The sequence below is a fragment of the Etheostoma spectabile genome, chromosome 21 (assembly GCF_008692095.1).
Source record: "Etheostoma spectabile isolate EspeVRDwgs_2016 chromosome 21, UIUC_Espe_1.0, whole genome shotgun sequence".
Taxonomy (NCBI): Eukaryota; Metazoa; Chordata; class Actinopteri; order Perciformes; family Percidae; genus Etheostoma; species Etheostoma spectabile.
The window spans coordinates 3,323,388-3,345,612 of record NC_045753.1 but is presented as its reverse complement, the minus strand read 5'-3'; the positions used below and the strand labels follow the sequence as shown (position 1 = coordinate 3,345,612).

The window sequence follows — 22,225 nt, the reverse complement described above, 5'->3', positions numbered from 1 at the left end:
TGAAACTTACCTTCCTCCACACATTTCAATAAAATTATACATACCCTTAAGGTATGATAAAGAGTGTGAAGTCAGTGCTGTAAAACGGACTCATCGAATGGATTGTTAATGGGATGATTCACAGTTATGAGCTGTGTTTAGTTACGTGAGCGCGCGCGCGCACACTTCGGGTGTGTCTCGTGGGCTCACCTGCAATGTACAACTTGTACTGAGCAGGTCACAACTTTCACCTCAACGTACTCTCCCACTCAGCTGTCGTCACGCAGATTTGACTTGAGTACGTTTTTACGCAAGACTTATGAAATATGAACAAAATATCATGAACATATTCTTAATTATTCCGGCTTGAAAGAAAGCTATATATAATTAGCATATCATTCTGTTGCCTGGTAAAATATGTGATAGGGTTAGGCTACTCTCGTGTTTTTATGGGGAACAGTTGGCATATAATTATCCTGTTTAAAATACAGGGAACTGTCGTGTTTTCACCATTATTGTCACATAACACATTGTCAGAACATTTAAAAAAGATTTGACTCCTCGCCCTGTATGCCGGTGTCCTCTGCTGTACACCGGCAGATTAATTGGTGGGGGAAAAAAAGAGACGCCATTTGCCACTGAATGAACTCGCTGGTCCAAAAAGGGCCGTTTTTGTGGAGGAGTGGGCACAGACTGGGCTTCGTGTAATGTGAGCAAAGAGGAGCTGAACGTGAAGGCACTCTTGTCGGCCTTTTTCCTCTGTATCCAATAACTTAAACTCTTTTTTTATTTTGGTTTCCCAACAGCTCGCTCGTCGACTGTCTTTTCTGCTAATGAGTCCAGTTCAGCCACTCGATAACAGTAAGTGACGTCTTACGTTATAATTAGCATGTAGCCTTTGCAAAGGACAGCTAGCTAATGAGAAAAATGCTAAATATGCTACAGCCGTTATAACTGGTGACTCTAATGTAGGCTATGTATGGGTTTTGGTGGTCAATGAACAATATAAATGCACCTTCTACATTAAATAAAATATATCCTGAGTTTAGGAGAGAGTTAACAATACCATAATTGGGTTAGTTGGTAGCCTACAGCAAGGAGGTAAAAAGAAAGTTGTTAATTCAACACAGAACTCAGAAAAGTTGCTATATGGTTGAGGTTGGCAGTAAAACTTTTAATAAACATTTTTTACAGTAGTCACAGAGTTTATGTGTTCAAAATATTGACTATTGTCTTCACATTTCATAAGGGTCATGCTTTCAACACTGAAATACAAACATTTAATCAATATTGCCTCAATGTGCCTACTGCCAACTTCAGAACTCAGGTCAAGTCAGGATTATTGTTATTACATATACATTACATTACAACATTATTATTAATGTTATTCAACATTAAACATAATTTGCGCTTTCACTTTGATTTCAATGACAGTATTTCTGCCTGACAGTAATTCAATCATATTTTGCTATCTGGGGTAGGAACCCCTGCTTTAGGAATACATGAGATATTATTAACTTATTCACATTTACAATAGGCATAAGTAACATATACAGTATGTGCCATTTTCCATATTGCTCACATTGTCTGCTGGGAGTCATTACCTGTGTTTACTGACGGTTTAAATCGAGCCTGAAAAGTTTAAAGCTTTATTTCTTGAATTTAGAGAACGCTTGCACAAATTAGAAAAATGATATAGTAGGTGGGCCACTCCCTCTCAGCTCTGACATGTGAAAGGGCTGTTTAGACTGGCATTATTGCAAAAAGTGTCAGCCAAGGAAGCCAGAAAGAGTGGAGGAGTTGATTCTGTAGAGGTTTTGTTTTGCTTTAGAGAAGCTAGCCATTGTATCAAACCAGGTCTGGTTGCTAGGAGCATGCCTTTGTATGTCAGCGTTCAGAATGACCAGCGTGGTATGTACAAGAGGAAAAGGCTGTTTTCTCCATTTATTCCAGTCATGTCTTGAATCCCAGATCTGTGTCACAGGTTCACCATAGCAACTGACCTGAGTCTTTGTGAGTCTAGTTAAGAGGGTGTAGTGCAGCAAGAGGAAAGATCTTTCCAGAGAAATAAACAATACCGCTTAGACTGACACTGGCCCTATGTGGAACTCCTACTACTTCCTTCAAGAATGCAACACAAAGAAGTCAATCACACAATAAAAGAAAAATTACAGGAAAAGGCTAGATTTCCTACTAGGAAACAATGTGAAACAAATTAAAATCAGTGTGATCATTTATGTGAACCCTGACCTAAACCAATGTCTAGAGATTCGTGGTCCGGAATGTAGGGATGTAAAAGGCAATAGTTTGTTAAGTGATTAAAAGACCAATCAAAACAACATCTTGCTCCATGATGTTGTAAAGGGTGTAAATAAGTTTCTGTTAATTTGATTAAATGCAACTTTAAGAAGGAATATGTACCGCGCAAGCACAGTATAAGCTAAGAATAGGTAATGAGGTAATTATAAGGAGTTAAAACTTGATTTGGTACAGTAATTATAACCTGTGTTCTGTACAATTTTTAAAACATTTTTTATCATCCACAGGTTTATATAATCAATGCACTGAAGTAATTTCTTACTCTGATACCACTGGTCTGATACCACTGGTGAGTGATGAAGATCTGTGTATCATCTGCATATATCGTATCGTCTCTAAGAAGCCAAAATATGACAAAACTCTGTGTCATGATGGCCAAAATATCTTTGTAGTGTACTCTTTCTTTGGATAAATAAATAAGTTTCACAATAGCAGTTATCAATGCCAGAGGGTAACTGTAAGTGATTTACCAACTCAACTGTTGAGACAAATGGGAATAAGAAGAAAGAATGCTGGTTTTGGGCTTATTTGTGTCATTTCTTATGCTGTACTGTACAAGCTATACATATCACACCAACTGATTATTTACAGTTTGGGATCCCATCTCCTATTAACAGTTAGTCTTACTTGTTGTCACCATGACCACAATCTAACCATGTAGTTTTAGTTGCCTAAACCTAACCAAACCTTAACCATAGCGACTGTTAGGACCAGTGTAATGTTTTGTGTACCTGGTAGTTATTCTTGGTTTCGAGAGGCTATTACCGTAATCAACTAACTCCTCTTGTCCAATTGATGATTATAATACACTCAGGGGATTAGACAACATTCATTTGGTTAATAAGGCATTGATTACATTTGGACTCTAAATGTTGAGAGGATATTTAAACATGTGGACCTTCAGTTGTGGGGCGGTCTCCACCATTTAGTCCACTGTAACTATGAAGGCTCCTTTGTAAAATGCTGTTGAAACCTAATTAAAACTGTGGCTGCACAATATGTAGAAAATATGCAATATGTAATAATGTTGAATATCGCAATAACAATATTACTTGCGATAAATAAACAGATATTAAAGTGTACTCAGGCCTGCATTTCTGCTGCTTTCATTATTCTGCTAAAATACAACAAATTGCTTGTTGAATTTAAAACAAACAAAAGGAAATCATTTCCAACATTTGTTTATTGAACAAATTGAACATTGAATTGAATATAAAATGCACACAACCGCAACGTTGCTGATTCAGTCCCTGGCCCCTGCAGTCTACATGTCTACATGTGTCTTTGTGGCAAGACACTGAACGATGAGTTGAGCTGTGAATGTGCATGAATGTTTATCTGATTAGCACCTTGTATGGCAGCCTCGGCCACCAGTGTGTGAATGTGTGTGTGAATGGTAAATGGTGCATGTAGTGTATTAAGTACTCGTTAAGACTAGAAAACACTATATAATAGCAGTTCATTTACAGAGCAAAGAAAGTGGCTTTACCTTCAGAACAGGGAGAAAAGATATGTGGCAATCATAATGTAGCTGACAAAAAAAAAATGTTCCCGGTAGTATGAGCACTCAATTGTGTAAACACAAGAGTCCCAAAGCCGTTTCCCATAGCCTGCAGGCAGTGTTCTGCTCTGTTTGCCACTCCCAAGAGCTGTGAGGAGGCCATGGAAGGCGGGGCCTGCTTTCCCAGTCTCAAGCCCACACAGGTGAACTCCTGTTGGGGAGGAATGCAGAAGGGAGGGGGCCTTGACACACAGAGGTGTGGAGCTTTTAACTTCTAATAGGGTGGGGAAGAGATAGCGGTACAGAAAGGGAGTTAACCCCCTCCGTCACAGCCACTCACCTGGATAGGGATTGGAAAGAGTGTGTGTGTGTGTGTGTGTGTGTGTGTGTGTGTGAGAGAGTGTGAATGTGGGTGTGCTTGTGTGTGTGAGAGAGAGTGTATGTGGGTGTGCTTGTGTGTGCGTGTGTGTGTGTGTGTGTGTGTGCAGAAGCTAGTAAAGGAGGGATCAAGTCACAGCACACAGTTATATTCACTCGGTTGCTCTGAGTTTCACTGTCTCTCATATCTCTCCTTCACACACACGGAGACACACACACACACACACACACACACACACGTCAGCTGAGTTTAAGGACAAAATAAGTCAATATTTGACCAAATTGGACTTTACAGGAGGGAAGAAACAAAAGACAGAAAAGAAAAACTGGAAGTCTGTCCTTCTCTTTTTGGAACTTTGTACTTGAACGCAAGGATTTAGAGAAGACGTTTTTCTGTTCGTTTTATAGGTGGATACAAACTTTTCCAAAACTCTTGGGTCAAACAAAGCAAAAAGGAATTAGTTTTTTCTTATTTTTTTGTTGGACTTTTGGACTTGGACTAGGCAAGAGCGCAATAAGAGGTTTGTTGATCAGTAATCTTTTTGTATCCAGTCGTACCTTTCCTAATCCATTATTTATTATTATTTCAATGCCCTTCACCTTAAATATCTTCTTCTCAGCCTTGCAAAATTGACTTGATTATTCTGCTGGTTCACATTTTGAGAAAGGTGAATGATGTAATGCGTGTGTTATGTAACTTTATATCTCACCATGTGGTTTTAGAATTGCAATACTCAAGACAAAGTTCTGGACAGATTTTGATTTAGGCCAGTGCTTACTTTCTCTTGAATCTTTTTTTACTTAATTCTGCATGGTTGCCAACATCAAAGCACCGACTACAATGCAACACAGGTGAAAGAAACTGGACCAGAACAAACAGTAGAGAAATGGTGTTTATGTAATCAAATATGCAGGCGTCCAGTTATTCAGACATAATATTATTAAGCCCTGCTGTATTACCGGTAGTTTGCTTTGTGTTATTTGTGTTTTTTAGGTGGAATATAATGATAGCTTCAAATGCTGGGTTTTTTAAGGTGTGTAGTTGTGATTTAGCTTACTGTCAAAGGAAGGCCCCCGAGCACGACCCCTAAACCTGTCCCTAAAGACATCCACCCCTTATGGATTATACCATGGCGGGAGTCAACCCCACACCCAGTGGTGGTATGTCCATCTGGCAGGCATGTTGGTGTCTGTATGTCAACAACTACAGCTTTAAATTCAGGAAACATGTCCCTACTCTTTGTGCCACGGAGTCATTCAGACCAATGAAAAGGCAGCATGAATGACTCACTTCTATTTTCTGTCTCTTGAAAACTGTAATTTGTGTCTCCCAGTTCAGTGTGAGTGTCATAAACGCCTGCGTGCCTATGATCTTGTCTGAGAAAGAGGCAAGAAATACAAAGTACTTTTTATCTACTCAACTCATATTCTGTGACTGATGGTCAAATTTGTAACAGGAGCTGGTCTGTTATTATTTTTTTCCTGACCCATCTCAGTCAGTGATTTATGTGACACCGCGTTGCATGAACTCACACACACATGCATACAACACCTGTAGTCAGCTCCAGTTCACAGCGAGGTGCTAAGGTGCCATTCCCATGTGTTTTCCTCCTGTGTTTTTTAACTTGGACAGACCTTTCTCTCACCTCAAGGAGAAATTCCTTCTTGGAGTTGTAAATCTTCAGAACACAAATCATCATTTTCTTGTGCACTGTGGTGGCACATATTCAGTTATCTACCCACTGAGACAATTACTGAGACATTTCATGCCACATAGTGCCCTTTGTTCGCTCTCCACCTCCTGTTTTCAGTGAAGATCATTTGTGCAGCTTTTCTGTCTATCCAAGATTCCAGTCTGTCTTTGAGATTTCTGCTTTTATCCCAATATAATAGAGCTGATTGGATTTTTGGGTGTCATGCTTTCCACAATCAGAGACCCCATTACTGCATAATCAATGGACCTTAATGTCAACTGTTTTTAAAGTGTCTATTTTCTCTGTTGAAAGTAGTTTCAAAGAAATCTGTCAACAGCGTTTTCAGCGGACAACTACATTTCCATTTACCTGAACTGTATTGAGGTGTAGACTAAAATCTCAGAGGTAAAAATCTCGAAACGTGACCACTAAAACTATTCACAAGGCTAGATTTGGCTAGAGGTGAGCAAAAATTATATAATTATGTTATGTGTAATTTGGGTGAACAGACCTTTTAAAATTGTATGTAGGTCACCATATACGCCCAAACTCAAGTAGAAAAAGAATGTTTGTATACTTTTTAGAATAGGGTTCAATTATTGAAGAGGGAATTTTTAAAAAAAAAGCTGCTTTTAGTGTTATTTTCTGAAAGTACGTCTTTCTGTTTTAAACCACTCTCAGAAAGCAGCTCTTTTCACAAACTGAGGTGAAGGCAAGGGGAGTGTTCTTGTTAACTTTCTCCAGGGCTTGACCAAGGGAAAGTACAGGTGGTTCAAGTTACACATTAGTCTACAGAGACATCACTGGGGGGAAAAAGTCTTTCTCTCTGCGTGAATTATAGTCGTACTGTACATGTGAATGTATTTGTTTGTGTTTCTTTTGCAGGAAGGAGATGGGGAGATGGACGTTACATCTCTCAGTGGGGCTTGGGATTCTAGCCGTCCTGTTAACCTGCTGTTATACTGAAGGTGAGGAAGCCCAGGCTCTTGTAGTAAAATTTTATTTTACTACGAGTTACTTATGGACATGCTGATTTGTATGCAAGTAGTGGCCTCAATAGGGTAGTTAGCCATGAATCACAACATGTTTTTAGTTTTAGAGACTTCTCATCAATTTTAGGAGGGTAGTTTACAGTAAGTGAATTAACAATTATTTGTCTAAGTCATTTATCAAGGAAATTTCCTGTCTCTGTTTCAAGCCTCTGTTTTGAGAGATTTCCTGATTTTTTTTTTAAGCTATAGTGGGTAGTTTCTGTCTCCCCCATGAGGAATTCTAAGTAATGACAACAAAACTGTCAGCGCGTCTACATGATACATGGCTTATGTGGCCACGCACCGCCCCCATGCCCCCTTCACACAGTTACTAGTAACCAAAGAGAACATAGAGGATTAAAAAAACTTCAGAATGCACTCTTCAGAAGAGGTCATTTTCTTTCTGTGGGGGAAAGTCGCTGGATGCCACAGACTTCTGAACATAGCCATGCTGTGAAATCCAGAGAGAGTTGTGTGGTGCTGATAGTCTTAATTAGCATTGTAGCAGCACATTTAATAACGGCTTGAATGTAACGGACGTTCATAAATATCCAAAAGTTTCGCACTAAAGCTTTAACTGTGGATCAGGTAAAATCAAGCTACTGTATTTGAAGACTTCCCCTTGGCCCTGAAGAGATTGTTAACCAGTTTTCTTATTCATTTCTGTAATTATATAGAATAAATGATTAATTAATGAATCACAAATCTAATATGATATAGTATAATATAATATAATACACAATCATTAAATAATTATAGTAATAGTTAGATGCAGTCCTAAACTTAGTAAAGGTAACTCACTTTTTTAGACTGATGTGTGTATGGCATACTGTATAATACTACTGATGGCTACAGTATGTACAGTATATAATATTCAGTAAATATAAATATCTGTACATTTTTTGAATTTTTTATTTCATCTACCTTTTTGTTTACCACGGTGTCACTGTTAAGAAGCTGTTGTTGTCAGCGTTGGTTTCTTTTAGAATAATATGAGGAGACAATAAGATGCGGTGCCAAAGTCTGTTTAGTGTTACCGCAGGTATTCTAGCTATGCTTCATGGGTTTGATTCTCACTTTGTCTCTCTGTGATTCTGAAATTTTCCCTCACCCCCCCCTCTACAGAGAACTACTGCTTTGCTTCCAGGGCCAAGACCTGTTCAGAATGCCTGCAGTCGGGGAAAGGCTGTGCATACTGCTCTGATGAGGTGAGAGCACAAAACAACAGGAGTATAAAAGAACTGGATTTGAATCAGTCAGTCCTGAGATAAATCATTAGGGCTGTGGCATTCTTCATGGAGAAATGTCTTTTTTAGCATACCTCAGGGCTGTAGTAGGCCTACTTGAGTCCGGTACACTTTTTTTTAAAGACTTGCACTTGAGAACAAGTCCAAATTGTTGTGCTCAGGATCAGTTGTACCAAACATTGCCTTACCAACATCATCATCAAAAAATCCTTCTGCCTCTTCATCTCTGCCATTGCGGCAATTTTCCTGTAGAAACTGAGGTTCTACACACAGAGCGAAGTCAGCAAACAGCAGATCAGAGAGACAACTTATCATTACTGCAAGTAAATGCAATAAAACCTCGGCAAAGCCAGTACTTTATCAAACAACCTGATCTCACAGAAGAACGGGACGGTTGGGTGGAGGAATCGGGACACGCGGGACACGATCTCCAATCTCCTGGGTGAAAGTCCTGTGTTGTTTGACCCATCCACCACCCCTGCGGACTTTCGGGCTTTCACACTACTCGCTACCGTTGTCGCTCTCAATGCTACGTCATCTTCTCATTGACTTTACTTTGGCATATTTTCACAGATTCCGTGCCACCACCACGTTACGCGCTGGTAACAGTTTGTGATCACTTCACTGAATTCTGTGAGACCAGGCTGTATCAAAACACCTGTATAACAAATATTAACATGTAGAAAGCGATATTTAAATCTGCTCTGTCGCAATCTCATCCACTAGCGTTAGGTTTTACATGAGAAAAGTACGCTAGCTCGGCTAATAGTAAAATGTGAAATGCTAAAACAAAATGAATTCTGTTTCTCTTACTTTGCCACATATCTTAACATTTGGCTGAGACTCCTCAGTCCCTCCCCCCTTACTAAGCAGCAAATTCACATGGCTAATTATTATGAACGCCAATGATGTCATTGGACATCAGCAGAGGGAGGAGGACAGAAGACAGCATGAATGACTGATGTCTGTGTTCTTCATTCTTTCTAAACTTCACTCAGTATTTTGATGTCAGTAGTATTATTCATTTTAGTGACATTTTAGATAATTTCAAGTGAGACATATAGTTTATATAGTGACTTTGCTGTTGTAAACACTGGTAAATCGGAATTTAAAGACAACTAGGCAGACATAGGAAATGCATAGCTAATATGCACACCTTAATATTTGTTGATTTATCGCAGGTCATGGTGTCATCGCAATGTTGAACAATGTTATTGCACATCGCAGATTTCCCTCATTTAGTGCAGGCCTAATTTAAACATTGTTGGGATAATTTAAGTACTTAACTCAGCAAAGTATACAACGTAATTCTAGTCATTTTTAGACATTTTTATGTGGAATAGTTACATATACTGTGCCTTTACGGGGTTGCACTTAACGTAGGCCTATCTGTAGAAACCTGTAATGGTCCTCAAACCTAAATTCTTTGCATTGATTGGTTTGTTGTTAGAAGATACAGTGACTAGAATAAGTTTACACCCATTTGATTAAAAAGAGGAATAAAAACCATCTTTTGGAAATTTATCTTAATGCCTTAATTCAAATTTTAGTGGGAAAATTCAACCTTTTAAATACACCAATTTTCCTTTGTGAATGAATGTATTGTAAATAAATAAATGTTACACCCCCCTATGTTAAATTCCCATAGAGGAAAGCACACTTTTATTTTTAAAAGCCAGTTATTTCATGGATCCAGGATACCATGCCCCCCCCCCCCACCCACACACACACACACACACACATCATCACATACCCTTCACCATACATAGAGATTGACATGGTTTTATTTCAGTTAGCTTAATAGCTGGTTTGATTTGCACTGAGAGATGATCTTATGGAAAGTTCCCCATACCTATCTCTAGGTATGGTGTATTTATTTACATACACATACATATATTATCACTAGTTTTGAAAATGATTCAATTTACTCTGGACTCGGTCTGGACTTGGTCTCAACTGCCTTTGGACTTGGACTTGACTCAGACTCGATGGACCTGGTCTTGGACTTGACTTTGACTCGATTGAGTTGGTCTTGACTACAGCCCCAGGCATACCATGTACTTGATTAGTATTTTGAGTCTTGGATGTGCCCCTTGTGCTCCATGTGCTGACGTTCTAAAAATTCTAAATGATTTGCTTTAACATCTAAAATAATCATAAACAATAAATCAATTAGCAAGACTACTAAATTCCAATTTATAATTTGACAATTTACACAAGGTCAACATAGTTATAGCTTCTCTGGGAGCTTTCAGTTACATGTTGTGGTTCATCAGTGGGTGGAATTTAATTTGCATAAATCAAAAAATATTGTTATATGAAACAGCAAGTTATTGTTTAGGAAGCAATACTCACTAATCAATTGTCCTTTTATGCCCAGACCTTTAATGGCCCTCGTTGTGACCTGTACCAGAATATAATTCACTATGGCTGCAGTGCTGCAGCTGTAATCACAGCTCAAAGCAGTATGATGATAGAAAAGGTAAGTCTTCATCACTCTCATTACTCTTACAATCATTCCACCATTATTTATTCTTAAATGTATGTATGTTTTAGATCAAGTGTGAAATCATTTTCCTCTCTCATTCCCCTTTCTATTGCTTCTCTCTCTGCTCAGGAGCAAGCAATCAACATTAGACTTCAGCAGTCTCAAGTGTCTCCACAGCAGGTGAGCATGAGCTTTCTGCCAGGAGAGGAGAAGCTGGTGGATGTGGAAGTGTTTGCTCCAACCAAAGGACCTCTTGACCTCTATATTCTTATGGACTTCTCCAACTCCATGGCTGATGATTTGAACAACTTGAAGAGCATGGGCAAAGAGCTGGGTGAGCATCTTTGTGTTGGTAACATGTTTTGATGACTGTCGAGTGAGTTATTGCAATGATACTGATGGTGAATGTTTATCCTGTAGCTACATTGGTTAAGCAGCTGTCAGATGACTACACCATTGGGTTTGGAAAGTTTGTGGACAAAGTGATTGAGCCCCAGACGGACATGAGACCCTCCAAGTAAGAGGGGAAATGTGTCATGAACACAATGAAGAAAGTTAAGCACATAAATACAGTAGTTTAATCCAAATGCAAATGCCATTTCTGATTTCTCTCTTCTATTTTGTCCATCCTCCTTCCACCTTCTCAGACTTGCGCAGCCGTGGCCCAACAGCGACCCTCCTTTCTCTTTTAAAAACGTAATCAAGCTGACCAGCGACTCGGATGCCTTCAACAGGGACCTCCAGAAGGAGAAAATATCTGGCAACCTGGATGCTCCTGAAGGAGGTTTTGATGCCATATTGCAGGCTGCAGTTTGTGGGGTTAGTAAGCTCCGCGTACATTTGGCTGGCAAAAATAGACTTGTGAAAAAAACCTCTTAAAAAACAAAGGTTTAAACTTGCCTTTTAATTCTCTGATAAACCAATGCTCCTATTACATATGAAATGTTGAATTCACAATGTTGAATTTGTAAGCAATACAATGCACCTCAATTCAATATATTCAGTTGTTTTGCTGCTATAGCCCTTCTGCTGACAGCGCTGTGGAGAAAGGTCTGGCAGTACGGAACTATAAGATACAAGACCTATCTCACAGCGCTGTGTCAGTGCTTGTGTATTTTAAATATATGTATTATTCTTTATCCTTTATCTAACCAGAATAGTCCAATTGACATACTTCTTCTGGCCAATATGGGCAGTAAAAGTATGGCTTATCATGCTGGGATAGGGACAAAATGCTGGGGTTGTGTATTTCTTTAAACCAATTATAACTGTCTTGGGCGGTGCTAAATCACCGGATGCAGCAATGGTGCTGTATCCCAGCAATGTACATTTGGCTAATAGTGGCTAATGTTAGCTTATGTAAACTTACTTAGATATTCATTTCTGCATAACTGACAGTAGTGAGTCATTTCACTGACTTTAAAAGTCTTCTCTACTTGCGCTACTGTTAGACGATGTTTAGGCATGTCACAGGTAAATATTTCAGTGGTATTGATCAAAAGTGAGAAGAAGTTAGTTTTTTCAGTCATTGGTTTAGTTTTCTGGCCTGAAACTTTACAGTTTTGGTTCAGTATTACTTCTCTCACAGTGTCTTGTTCAGCAGATAGCTGTTTTCATTAAAAAACTCTAAAAACCCACTGCACAGTACCTGTACAGCACCAAATGTCAGACAAAGTTAGCAAGTACCTGGTGAACATAGTGGAGCATCTAGCTACTAGAAGACCAAGTTTTTCCCTCAGCTGGGGACACCAAAACAGAACCAAAAAAGAGATTGAATATTTGATTTGCTTTCATAAGGTTGACACAAACACATATAGTTTATAGTTTATTAAAGGGATGCCCATAAGCTGACACCTACATGGTCTTCCTGGTTATGGTTACATGGGCTGGTTTTTGGACATCCCACAATTGATGATCAATTGGACAGGGGTAAGGCTTTCTCAAAGGTATGGTGGCTGTCATCAAAGCAGCCTGTGTGAGGAAATGCAGTCTTTCATGAGGACTGTAGTCTCCTCATTGCCTGATTTCTGAAGGGTGCTCAGAGACTCAGGGATTCCGTTAGATCCCCTGCGGTTCCGGTCGTAAAGGGAAATTCAATATGCCAATAAAATAATTGTTACTTTTAGCAACAATGGCTTTTGATCAGCAAAAGTGGCATCTTTTTAATTATCTTTTACCTACAGATCCCTATTCTCTACTAACCACTGTTTCTTCTCCCGTTTATCGGTTCTTACTCTAGGATAAGATCGGCTGGCGTGCTCACAGCACCCACCTTCTGGTTTTCTCCACCGAGTCAGCCTTCCACTATGAGGCTGATGGTGCTAACGTGCTGTCAGGTATCCTGCAGCGCAACGACGAGCTCTGCCACCTGAACGCAGACGGCAGTTACACACACGATATAATCCAGGATTACCCTTCAATACCCACACTGGTTCGTCTGCTGGGCAAACACAATATCATCCCAATCTTTGCTGTCACCAACCACTCCTACACGCACTATGAGGTTAGTGGGCTTTAATTTTTCAGCTTTCTTTGAAGTTAGGTTCTTGAAACATGGTGTCAAGAATTTAAGTCATGGATTTATTTTTCTATTGTGTGCTCTGTGCAGAAACTAAAAGAGTACTTCCCCATTGCTGAAGTCGGTCTGTTGCAAGAAGACTCTTCCAATATTCTGCAACTCATGGACGATGCCTTCAAGGTAAAACATCACCTCTTCTAACAATTATCAGTTAGGAGAGTAGACTCTGTAGACAATTGAGTCAAATGGGATGTTCTACTATGCCCTACAGAATATCCGTTCTAAGATAAGCATCCGTGCAGAGGACCGACCCAAGGCATTCGAGACACAGTTCTTGACCACCAGTGGAAGCGTCGCACAGTATGGAGCCTTTGATTTTCAACCCGGAGCAATAGTAAGAAGAAAAACCAGATGGAAACAACAGATTTAACATACAAACACACATGGATTTAGAAGACAGTATGGGTTTTTAAAGCCGATGGTCCTCACTTAGGTTGATGTTTTGTGCTGCCACTCAATTTATTAATTCTTTCCATTTTCTTAAATATGATTTTTATTGGAAACACTGGGGTTTTCAGAATTAGAATTGCAACTCTTGACATTTCACTCTGTTTTTCCGACCATTATGTATTTAAAAGGGAAAAGGCAAGACAATAAATAAGTAATTAAGTAAGTTAAAAACATGGCCCTTTGTTGCATTTCATTATTAACCAAAATAGAGGCTATCTCCCTTAACATGTCAAATGGAAATCTATTAAAAATAAGAAGCAAGTGCCTCAATTACCTTTTGGAATAGTAAGCAGATGTGGAACGTGTGTTGGATTTAAATAAAAAGTAGAAATTTACCATTAAATAAATAACTAGTTTCCAGAAAATGTTGGCAAATGTAGCTTATAATTAAATCAAAATTTACATTTCATGTCAGATTCTACAGGCTTTTTAGTTTTAGTCAAGAAGGTGAATACTGTCCTAATTTTTTGGTTTCCGATAAGTGCTAAGACTCATACAGCTAAATGCTTACAGTGTACACACAAGCTCTGATTTTGTGTGTGTGTGTGTGTGTGTGTGCTTGTGTTTGTGCTTGTGTTTGTTATCCAGGGCAAGTTTCAGATGCGGCTTAAAGCCCAGCGAATGATCAATGAGCAGCCTGTCTGTCAGATGGATTCAGATGAAAAACAGGGGACAATGAGAGTCAAACCTACAACCTTTAGCAACGCTGTCAATGTTAAAGCCTCGGTTTTGTGTCCAACCTGTGACTGTGAAAAGGTATACACACAGATTTAGACTAAAGTGTGCACAAAGTTGAGATGAAATCACTTACTCACATGTCTTTATGGTAAATTCATCCCAGTGTCTCTTTCATGTTTTCTCCAGATTGTCATCCCTAGAGCACCCAGGTGCTATGGCAACGGAGACCTGGTGTGTGGGAAGTGTCAGTGCTATGCTGGCTGGTGAGACTTTAATATTAATTCTTATAAATATATGAGCTATGGTACCTCTGCCAAGTGATGGCCTGTTTGAGACCTTTGTGTTCATTAAGGTCTTTGTTTTTCTCTCTGTTATGTTCATGTGTCTTCTTCAGGGTAAGTACATTCTGTAACTGCTCAGTAAGTGCTTCAGCTAAGGATACCAGCCAGTGTATAGAACCAGGCATGACGGAGCCCTGTTCAGGCCGTGGGGACTGCCTGGAGTGTGGAACCTGTGTGTGCTACAACCCGGAACAGTTTGAAGGACCATACTGTCAGTGGGACAAGACGCAGTGTCAAAGATATGGAGGCTTCCTCTGCAGTGGTACGATGGCTTGCTGTTGTTAAATTGGTGATTAAGGGTGTATGTATTTGTATGGTGTTACTAACTATCAAAATTTGAGCACCCTATTTACATGCTGTACTTTATTGTTGCTGCATAACTTCAAGGGCATAGAATTGGTGTTAAAACATGGGTGCAGAAAGTAGAGTCGACTAAACACAGATCTTACGGCCCTTTCTTTCTTTTTAAAGTTACTGTTATGCTCACTTTCAGGTTCATATTTAATTTTAGAGGTTATATCAGAATAGGTTACATGGTTTCATTTTCAAAAAACACCCTGTGTGTTGAGCTCTCTTTTTTAGCTACAGAGTGAGGCATCTCACTTCTATTTCCCTTTTGTTGGGAGTTGCACATGCGCATTAGCTAGATAAGCATTGCTAGCTAGTCATTTGCCGAGCATGAGGGCGTGCCATGCTAACAGATAGATTAGATTATTAGATTAGATTAGATTATACTATATTCATCCCACAGTGGGGAAATTTCCTTATTACAGCAGCAGCATTTTCTTCAATAACAGCAAAAAACAAAAACACGCAAACAAGTAAACACACAAGAAAGAAAGCTAGGCGAGCATTATGACGTGTGTTACAAAGTGACAAGCGTTTACTCTGAAGTAAAGGCTGGACTACAATAGAGCTGTTTGGAGCAGTTTGTGAACAGTGTTTTCTTTTGAAAAATTTCTTTTGGGGTGGACTTTGGGATTTTTCACTTTGTAAACCTATAACATGCACGAAAAGGGTTAATATGAGCACTTTATGTTGCAAATCCCTCTATACCCACATCTACTGCAACATTTATAAAGTGTTTTTTTACTTGCTGATACAATTTTTATTTAAGCAATATATCAAATATCTTTTTATGAAAATAGGTTGAGGTTGACGGGTTACCCTCGTCAACTAAAAAAATATTCACATGAAGTTTGAATCATGCTGTATTTGTCTTATTTTACTTTCTGTGTACCATTAGTAATTCACAGTTCGACGACTACCACCATTTGCACACACGCTCGCGCATGCGCACGCAAAAAAACCACACACACACACACACCACTTACGATATGTGTATTATATAGTTCTTTTTCTTATTTTTTTTTTCTTATCAGACCGTGGCTCTTGCAGTATGGGTCGCTGTGTGTGTCCTGAGGGCTGGGAGGGCAGTGCCTGTGAGTGTTCCAAGAGCAACCAGACCTGTCTGGACAGCAAAGGCGTGAGTAGAGCCACCATTTTTATTTGTAGTTATCATGTCACCTTAGATGTCAGTAAGTGCCTGACTGTGTCTTTTTCTGCACCAGGGTGTCTGCAATGGGCAAGGTAAATGTGTATGCGGCCGCTGTGAGTGTACAGAATCTGCTATTGATCTGACTTCAACCTGTGAGCCAAATTTCCAGGTGTGTGGATGTTATTATGACTCAATGTATGCCAATTACAATGTAATTCCTTGTCAAATGTTTGCTTTTTCAACTAATTTAATGCTTCATATTATACCCTTGTTTGTATATGCTTTTAGCTGTTTGTTTTCAACACATACAACAAGAAGGATATGCATCCATAAACACACTTATTTAAGCTTGCAGATATAAACAACGTAATCTGCCACATTTTCAGGAGGTACAGTATACTAAAAACGAGCACTGCTGGTTCTCCTGTAAAACCACAGCCTCTCCAACGTAGTTCAGATTTATTACTATATTTTGAGGTAATTGATGGAGTGTTAAAATACCACATCTTCACCTTGCAATCAGACTCCCTCCCCAGTGGGCTGTTCATTAGTGTGTGCCCTGCTTGAAATGTTTCCACCCAGTTTCCCCTGAAATTTGGACATTTGTTTGCAATTCCCTTATTTCTTTGACATTCATGTTGTTGTCATTTCCTTGATGTTGTATTTAGTATTTAATTTTAGCTTTTTTTAGTTTGCCAAATAAATTTAGATATGATTTTATCTAATATATTAAAAGTAGAACTAGGGACCATAACTGGTACTCACTGGAACAAAAACTGCAGCCTCGGTGCAATGTTCATTCTCACGGTTTTAGCACTTCCCACCTAACCAAATCCCTGTTTATTTCTTCTTTACTTTCCAAAGTTGGCTTCATACAACTGATATAATAGAATCAATGATGAAACCCAAACATTAAAATTAAACTGTCTTTCTAACCTGATATTTCTTCATGTTCATTCAGATTTTGTAATAGAGCTAGAATAATTGAGGGCGGATCACTTATACATGTTAATGTGTCATCAGTAAATAGAGATATCTTATTCTAATCCTTCAAGTGTTGTTTTGATTCCTTTACCACCCTCTCATCTGATAAAAGGGACACATTAAGCCTCCAATATTTAAAGAAAAAACATTACTCCTACAAATTGTAGTGTAACAGGAGCATGGTCACTCATAGTTATTGTGTCTATGCCACATTCTAGGACTTTGTGCATATGTTGTGACACAAGCAAAAAATAATAATACATAAAATAAAGGTAAAAGCCATGCATCTAGAGTTGTTATTTATCCGTGGATCAGTAAGACCTAACTCCTATATGACATATTCAATACACTTGAGTTTTTTGTGCCTGGTCCCTTTTCTTTTGTAGTTTACCATTCTGTACCGTGTTAAGCTTTTAAGTCGAAGTATGTGTTTCTGTACAGTCCTACCTGAGCTTTTTTTGATGTGTGTGTGTGTGTCCTGTCTAGCCCCTGTTGGGTGTGTGTGAGGGTACGAGGAGTTGCGTCCAGTGTCAGGCCTGGAAGACAGGAGAGAAGAAAGAGAAAGAGGAGTGTGACAAGTGTCCCTTTAAAATTACCTTGGTGGATGAACTTAAAGAACGTAAGCACATCTAAGAGGATTAAAATGATGAAAATTGCTTTTTTTATTAAATATTTTATTATTCCAATACACTCTGCGCATACATCTCTCATCTTCTTTTAGGTTATAATGATGATAAACTTTGGCACTACAGCAGTAATGCCTAAACTCACTTGCGATTGTGTTTTCAGGGGAGAAGGTGCTTGATTCGTGCAGTTTCCGGGATGAGGATGATGACTGTACGTACTACTACACTGTTGAAAACCCTAAAGATCCCTTAGTTAAGGTCTTGGAGGTCCAGGTGCTCGAAAAGAAAGGTGAGCTGCCGTTTGGATATGTATCAAATATGCATTGTGCTCTCATTTCAGCAACTGATGTATAATTTAACACTTTCCTGGATTTCTCTAATTGGACCTGTACTGCTCAAAGTTGATAAAATCTACTTCTTACTATAAGCAATGGGGGTCTTACATGTATACACAATTTTGGGCCAAAGTACAACAGTTTGTTATTGCAAATAAGGTATTTCTGTCTGTTTTGTCGTAGTAGTAGCAGAGTTTTGAGCGTTAGTGTTTTTACTGAATGGTAACTTTGATTGTGGCTTATTTAAGTGTAATATTAAACATGTGATACCTTGTTTTTAGGGGCTTTATGAAATAAAAAAATGAATTTCTGCAGTACAAAGGTGAGAGCACCTTAGACTCCATTCCGTTCATCTCCATTGTTTTGCTGGTGGAGAATAGATATGTTAACCCAGAACTTTTAAAACCCAAACTATATGCATGGCTTGACATTACTGGAATTAAATAGGATCAGAAACGGCTTGCTGTTTGAAAGACTGAAACTGTCTGAAAGCACCGAAATGAAAGCCAGCAAAATGACTTTAGAACTGGAGTGATGTGAGCTAGACAAAGCTCTGGCAGCAGCATTCTGTATGACCGTTGGGTTTTTAACTTTATCTACTTTTCCTGACCGACCTTCAGAATGTCCCCCTGCTAGCCTCCTGTGGTTGCTCCCACTCTTCTTGTTCCTCTTGTTACTGCTGGCCCTGTTGCTGCTCTGCTGTTGGAAATACTGTGCCTGCTGCAAAACCCTCTGCCAGGTATAAACACTTATATTTACACCGATAAATAACAATAAATAAACTCTTTGTGGAAGTAATGCCTTCTGTCTTCTCTTGACACAGAGCTGTCTTGCCCTGCTGCCTTGCTGTGGAAGAGGTACTTTTGATATATTACATGCAACAGTATTGCTTTAAATGCTTTATCCTGCCACCTGGGACCACGTTAAATTTGAGTCACCTTATGTTGCATTCTCTCCAGGTCGTATGGTTGGCTTCAAGGAAGATGAGTATTTGCTCCGCCAGTCTCTGCTTACCTCCGACCATCTGGACACACCAATGGTGAGGACCGGCCCACCCAAAGGAACCGATGTGGTCCGCTGGAAGGTCACTGATAATGTACACCGATCACCCAATCACCCCCAGGCTCTGATAAAGCCCAACCCTAAAGAGTCCAGTGAGTCAAATGTTTTAGCGACAACAATAAATGTACCTTCTGCATATTAAGCTTTAGGGGTTAGGGATTTAAAGATAACATTTTACAACTCTAACCTCTGTTTGCTTTCTTTTCATGGTGCCTCTTTCCCCTTGTAGTCCAGTTCCCAATCTCCCTCCGGCTAAACAGGCTGTTCTCTGAGAACCTGTCTCGCCCCGATTCCAGAGACGCCGAACAGCTTCGCAAGGAAGTGGCCGATAACGTGAGTGTGTTTTTTGTTTATTGGTGGGCATATGAGTGTATGAATGACTGCTGTGTCACTGAGTACTGTATTTGTTCACCCATGCAGCTAAATGAGGTGTACAAGCAGATTCCCGGCGCCCAGAAAGTACAAAAAACTGCATTCAGGTAAAATATGTTAAACTACATGTGCTTATTACATACAGTATGTCCCTTAACTGTTTTTGGACAAACATTGTAAGATACAGTATCCTTTTTTAGCCCGGTCCTACCAGACTCTGGTACATTTCAGTAGTACAGAGTCTGGCCACTCTCCATTGACAAGTGTTAACTCTTCAAAGCCGTGTACTCTGTTGAAGTTTAAAACAATTGGATCTACCTAGAGCCACTCTGGATCTGCCATAATTGCTAATGTTCGGTCGTGACGCCGGCTTAGCATCGCTAACTCCTTCACCGCTAACAGAGCGAGCTGCAAAATCTAACTATTCCCAAACCCTGTGGGGCGGAGGGCCACAACATCATGGCCACCAACAAAACTCAGCAAAGATTGTTCTTGTGTTTTAACTTCTGGATATTTGGCAGCGTTGCCACAACGGACCGAATGGCTTCACTCGCATCTTTCTCCACCGCCATTACGGAACTACAACTCTAGCGTACGGCCTCAACGTTATCGTTCTCAGCCACTCCTTCTGTTCGCTGATTGGACCGCCTAAAAATTTGACCGGTGAAAACCCAAGAATATACCGCAAAACCAGACGGTGTACTGAAGGAAAATTTAAATTGAGCAGAAGTTTCGTAGGAGGGAGGAGTCAGGCTAATTCTTCGTATTCTCATAATCAAAATAAAGACGGAAATTAAATGTCTGTTCTCTCCCTCATTAAAACCTGTTTTGGTTTTTGCAGAATGCAGAGAAATGCCGGAAAAAGGTAACATTCTGATTACAATACAACACCAAAAAGTTTTAGTTTTTTTAAGGAGCCAAAGGTCATGCATGTCTAACTTCTCTTCCCCTCCTGTGCTCTTCTCAGGCAGGACTACGCCATTATGGACACCGTTTTATCTGCTCCTCGCAGCAGCTACCCTGATATTGTCAAACTCACAGAGAAAACTGTCCAGTCTGGAAACGCACATGATCTCAAAGTGGTGCCCGGCTATTACACTGTGGCCACCGACAGAGGTTAGATTGTTAACTATTTGTGTGTGTGGATGAAGTAAAAATTCTAATTTACAGTTTGTAGCAAAGTTAAGCTAATCCCTTTCTGATCTTTAATGAAGCTTGTATTATCAATCTTGCTATAAACCTTCCGTATCATTTGCTCTTCCTCTGCAGAGGCTGCAGGAGCCATCGAGTTCCAAGAAGGTGTGGAATCAGTAGACGTTCACGTACCACTCTTTGTCAAGGATGAAGATGATGAAAAGAAGCAGCTGCTGGTGGAGGCCATAGATGTGCCAATGGGGATTGCTGAGATTGGAAAACGTTTGGTCAACATCACCATCATCAAAGAGCATGGTGAGAAACCTCAGACTTAATTGGTTTAAACAATTCTTGCTTTGTCCGTAAACCTTTTCAAACTAAGAAAATGCGACAAACAATTCATTATAAATCCTGTGACCTGAACTAATGACAAAGTGTATAATTCATTGCTATAATGGATTCTCCACTTTCTTTTCCCCAGCCACCAATATCTTCTCGTTCCTCCAGCCGGCCTACACCTACAGCAGGCAGGACGGAGTGGCCAACATTCCCATTAGCAGAGAGATCATAGAAGATGGACGCACACAGGTCACCTACCGCACACGGGACCTCACAGCCAAGGATAAGAAGGTAAGCTAATAACTGTTTACTGATACTGCACTGATGCACTTCCCTTTTTTTGTTTGGAATCCTGATACCCACAAAAAAAAAAAGGCTTGCTACCTTTAGTTGATGTGGATTATTGAAAGAAGTCCAACACTTTCTTTTCTTTAAAACATTTTGGCCTGTTTTTTCCCCTAACTTTGGCCTTTTTGAAGTGATACAACGTTTGTAATGAGTGAGATACAGGTCTGCAGCAGGGTTGTAGTCCTAACTTATTTTTTATCTATTTTAGGACTATGTTGCTGTGGAAGGAGACTTGAGCTACGCTCCAGGTGAGACCCAGAAAATAGTGCCTGTTCGTCTGCTGGAGCTGGGCGAGAAAGATGGCCTCCTGGAAGACAAACAGGTCAAGCAGTTTGTCATGGATCTCAGTAACCCACGGGAAGGTGCCAAGCTGGGACGCTACCCAAGAACTACTATCACCATTGCGGACCAACCAGGTAAAAGGATGTAAGAGGCTTTGTAACAGAGTGTCCTACCTTTTGTCCAAAGCACTGATTGCTAAGGTTTCTTCTCTTCTTTCCTACTATGTTTTTTGAAATCCAGAGCCCAGTATTATGATGTTCAAAAAGGGCACCCAGAACTTCACCACATCTGACCCAACCTACGTTATCCCTGTGGTCCGCACTCGCAACCAGGACAGTCCCGCTACAGTGAAATGGCGCACCAAGAAGGCCCAGCGCTTTGACTTAGCCGGCACTTTAAAGTTTAGTCCCGGGGAGACGGAGAAGAACATAGTGATCGACCCGAGGGCTCACAATAGCCCAATCCAGCCAGAGACCATACAATTGGAGCTGTTGGACCCAAGTAGCAACGCTTCTATTGGAGACAGAAAGACCACCCTTGTCAATATATCTGACGGAGGTA

At 39.8% G+C, this 22,225-nt stretch overlaps 1 protein-coding gene across 5 annotated transcripts in view; it reads left to right on the top strand.

Annotated features, from left to right (window-relative positions):
- Window positions 1–821: 821 nt before the first annotated feature.
- Window positions 822–22,225, top strand: part of itgb4 (integrin, beta 4) — a 32,998-nt gene continuing 11,594 nt past the window's right edge. For 2 of the 5 annotated variants that reach the window (XM_032502106.1, XM_032502102.1), the window contains exons 1-28: window positions 4,284–4,698; window positions 6,757–6,839; window positions 8,028–8,110; window positions 10,530–10,631; window positions 10,767–10,971; window positions 11,058–11,154; window positions 11,285–11,456; window positions 12,877–13,140; window positions 13,246–13,335; window positions 13,427–13,549; window positions 14,254–14,421; window positions 14,530–14,606; window positions 14,738–14,946; window positions 16,067–16,170; window positions 16,256–16,351; window positions 17,653–17,785; window positions 17,956–18,081; window positions 18,748–18,866; window positions 18,951–18,984; window positions 19,087–19,281; window positions 19,419–19,522; window positions 19,610–19,668; window positions 20,403–20,426; window positions 20,529–20,677; window positions 20,831–21,010; window positions 21,177–21,325; window positions 21,591–21,798; window positions 21,905–22,222. In XM_032502106.1, the coding sequence (XP_032357997.1) occupies window positions 6,764–6,839; window positions 8,028–8,110; window positions 10,530–10,631; window positions 10,767–10,971; window positions 11,058–11,154; window positions 11,285–11,456; window positions 12,877–13,140; window positions 13,246–13,335; window positions 13,427–13,549; window positions 14,254–14,421; window positions 14,530–14,606; window positions 14,738–14,946; window positions 16,067–16,170; window positions 16,256–16,351; window positions 17,653–17,785; window positions 17,956–18,081; window positions 18,748–18,866; window positions 18,951–18,984; window positions 19,087–19,281; window positions 19,419–19,522; window positions 19,610–19,668; window positions 20,403–20,426; window positions 20,529–20,677; window positions 20,831–21,010; window positions 21,177–21,325; window positions 21,591–21,798; window positions 21,905–22,222 (3,664 nt within the window). In that variant the 5' untranslated portion in view covers window positions 4,284–4,698; window positions 6,757–6,763. Of the gene's footprint in view, window positions 841–4,283; window positions 4,699–6,756; window positions 6,840–8,027; window positions 8,111–10,529; window positions 10,632–10,766; window positions 10,972–11,057; window positions 11,155–11,284; window positions 11,457–12,876; window positions 13,141–13,245; window positions 13,336–13,426; window positions 13,550–14,253; window positions 14,422–14,529; window positions 14,607–14,737; window positions 14,947–16,066; window positions 16,171–16,255; window positions 16,352–17,652; window positions 17,786–17,955; window positions 18,082–18,747; window positions 18,867–18,950; window positions 18,985–19,086; window positions 19,282–19,418; window positions 19,523–19,609; window positions 19,669–20,402; window positions 20,427–20,528; window positions 20,678–20,830; window positions 21,011–21,176; window positions 21,326–21,590; window positions 21,799–21,904; window positions 22,223–22,225 lie in introns of those variants that run through there. The other 3 variants (XM_032502103.1, XM_032502104.1, XM_032502107.1) reach the window with 3 other exon arrangements.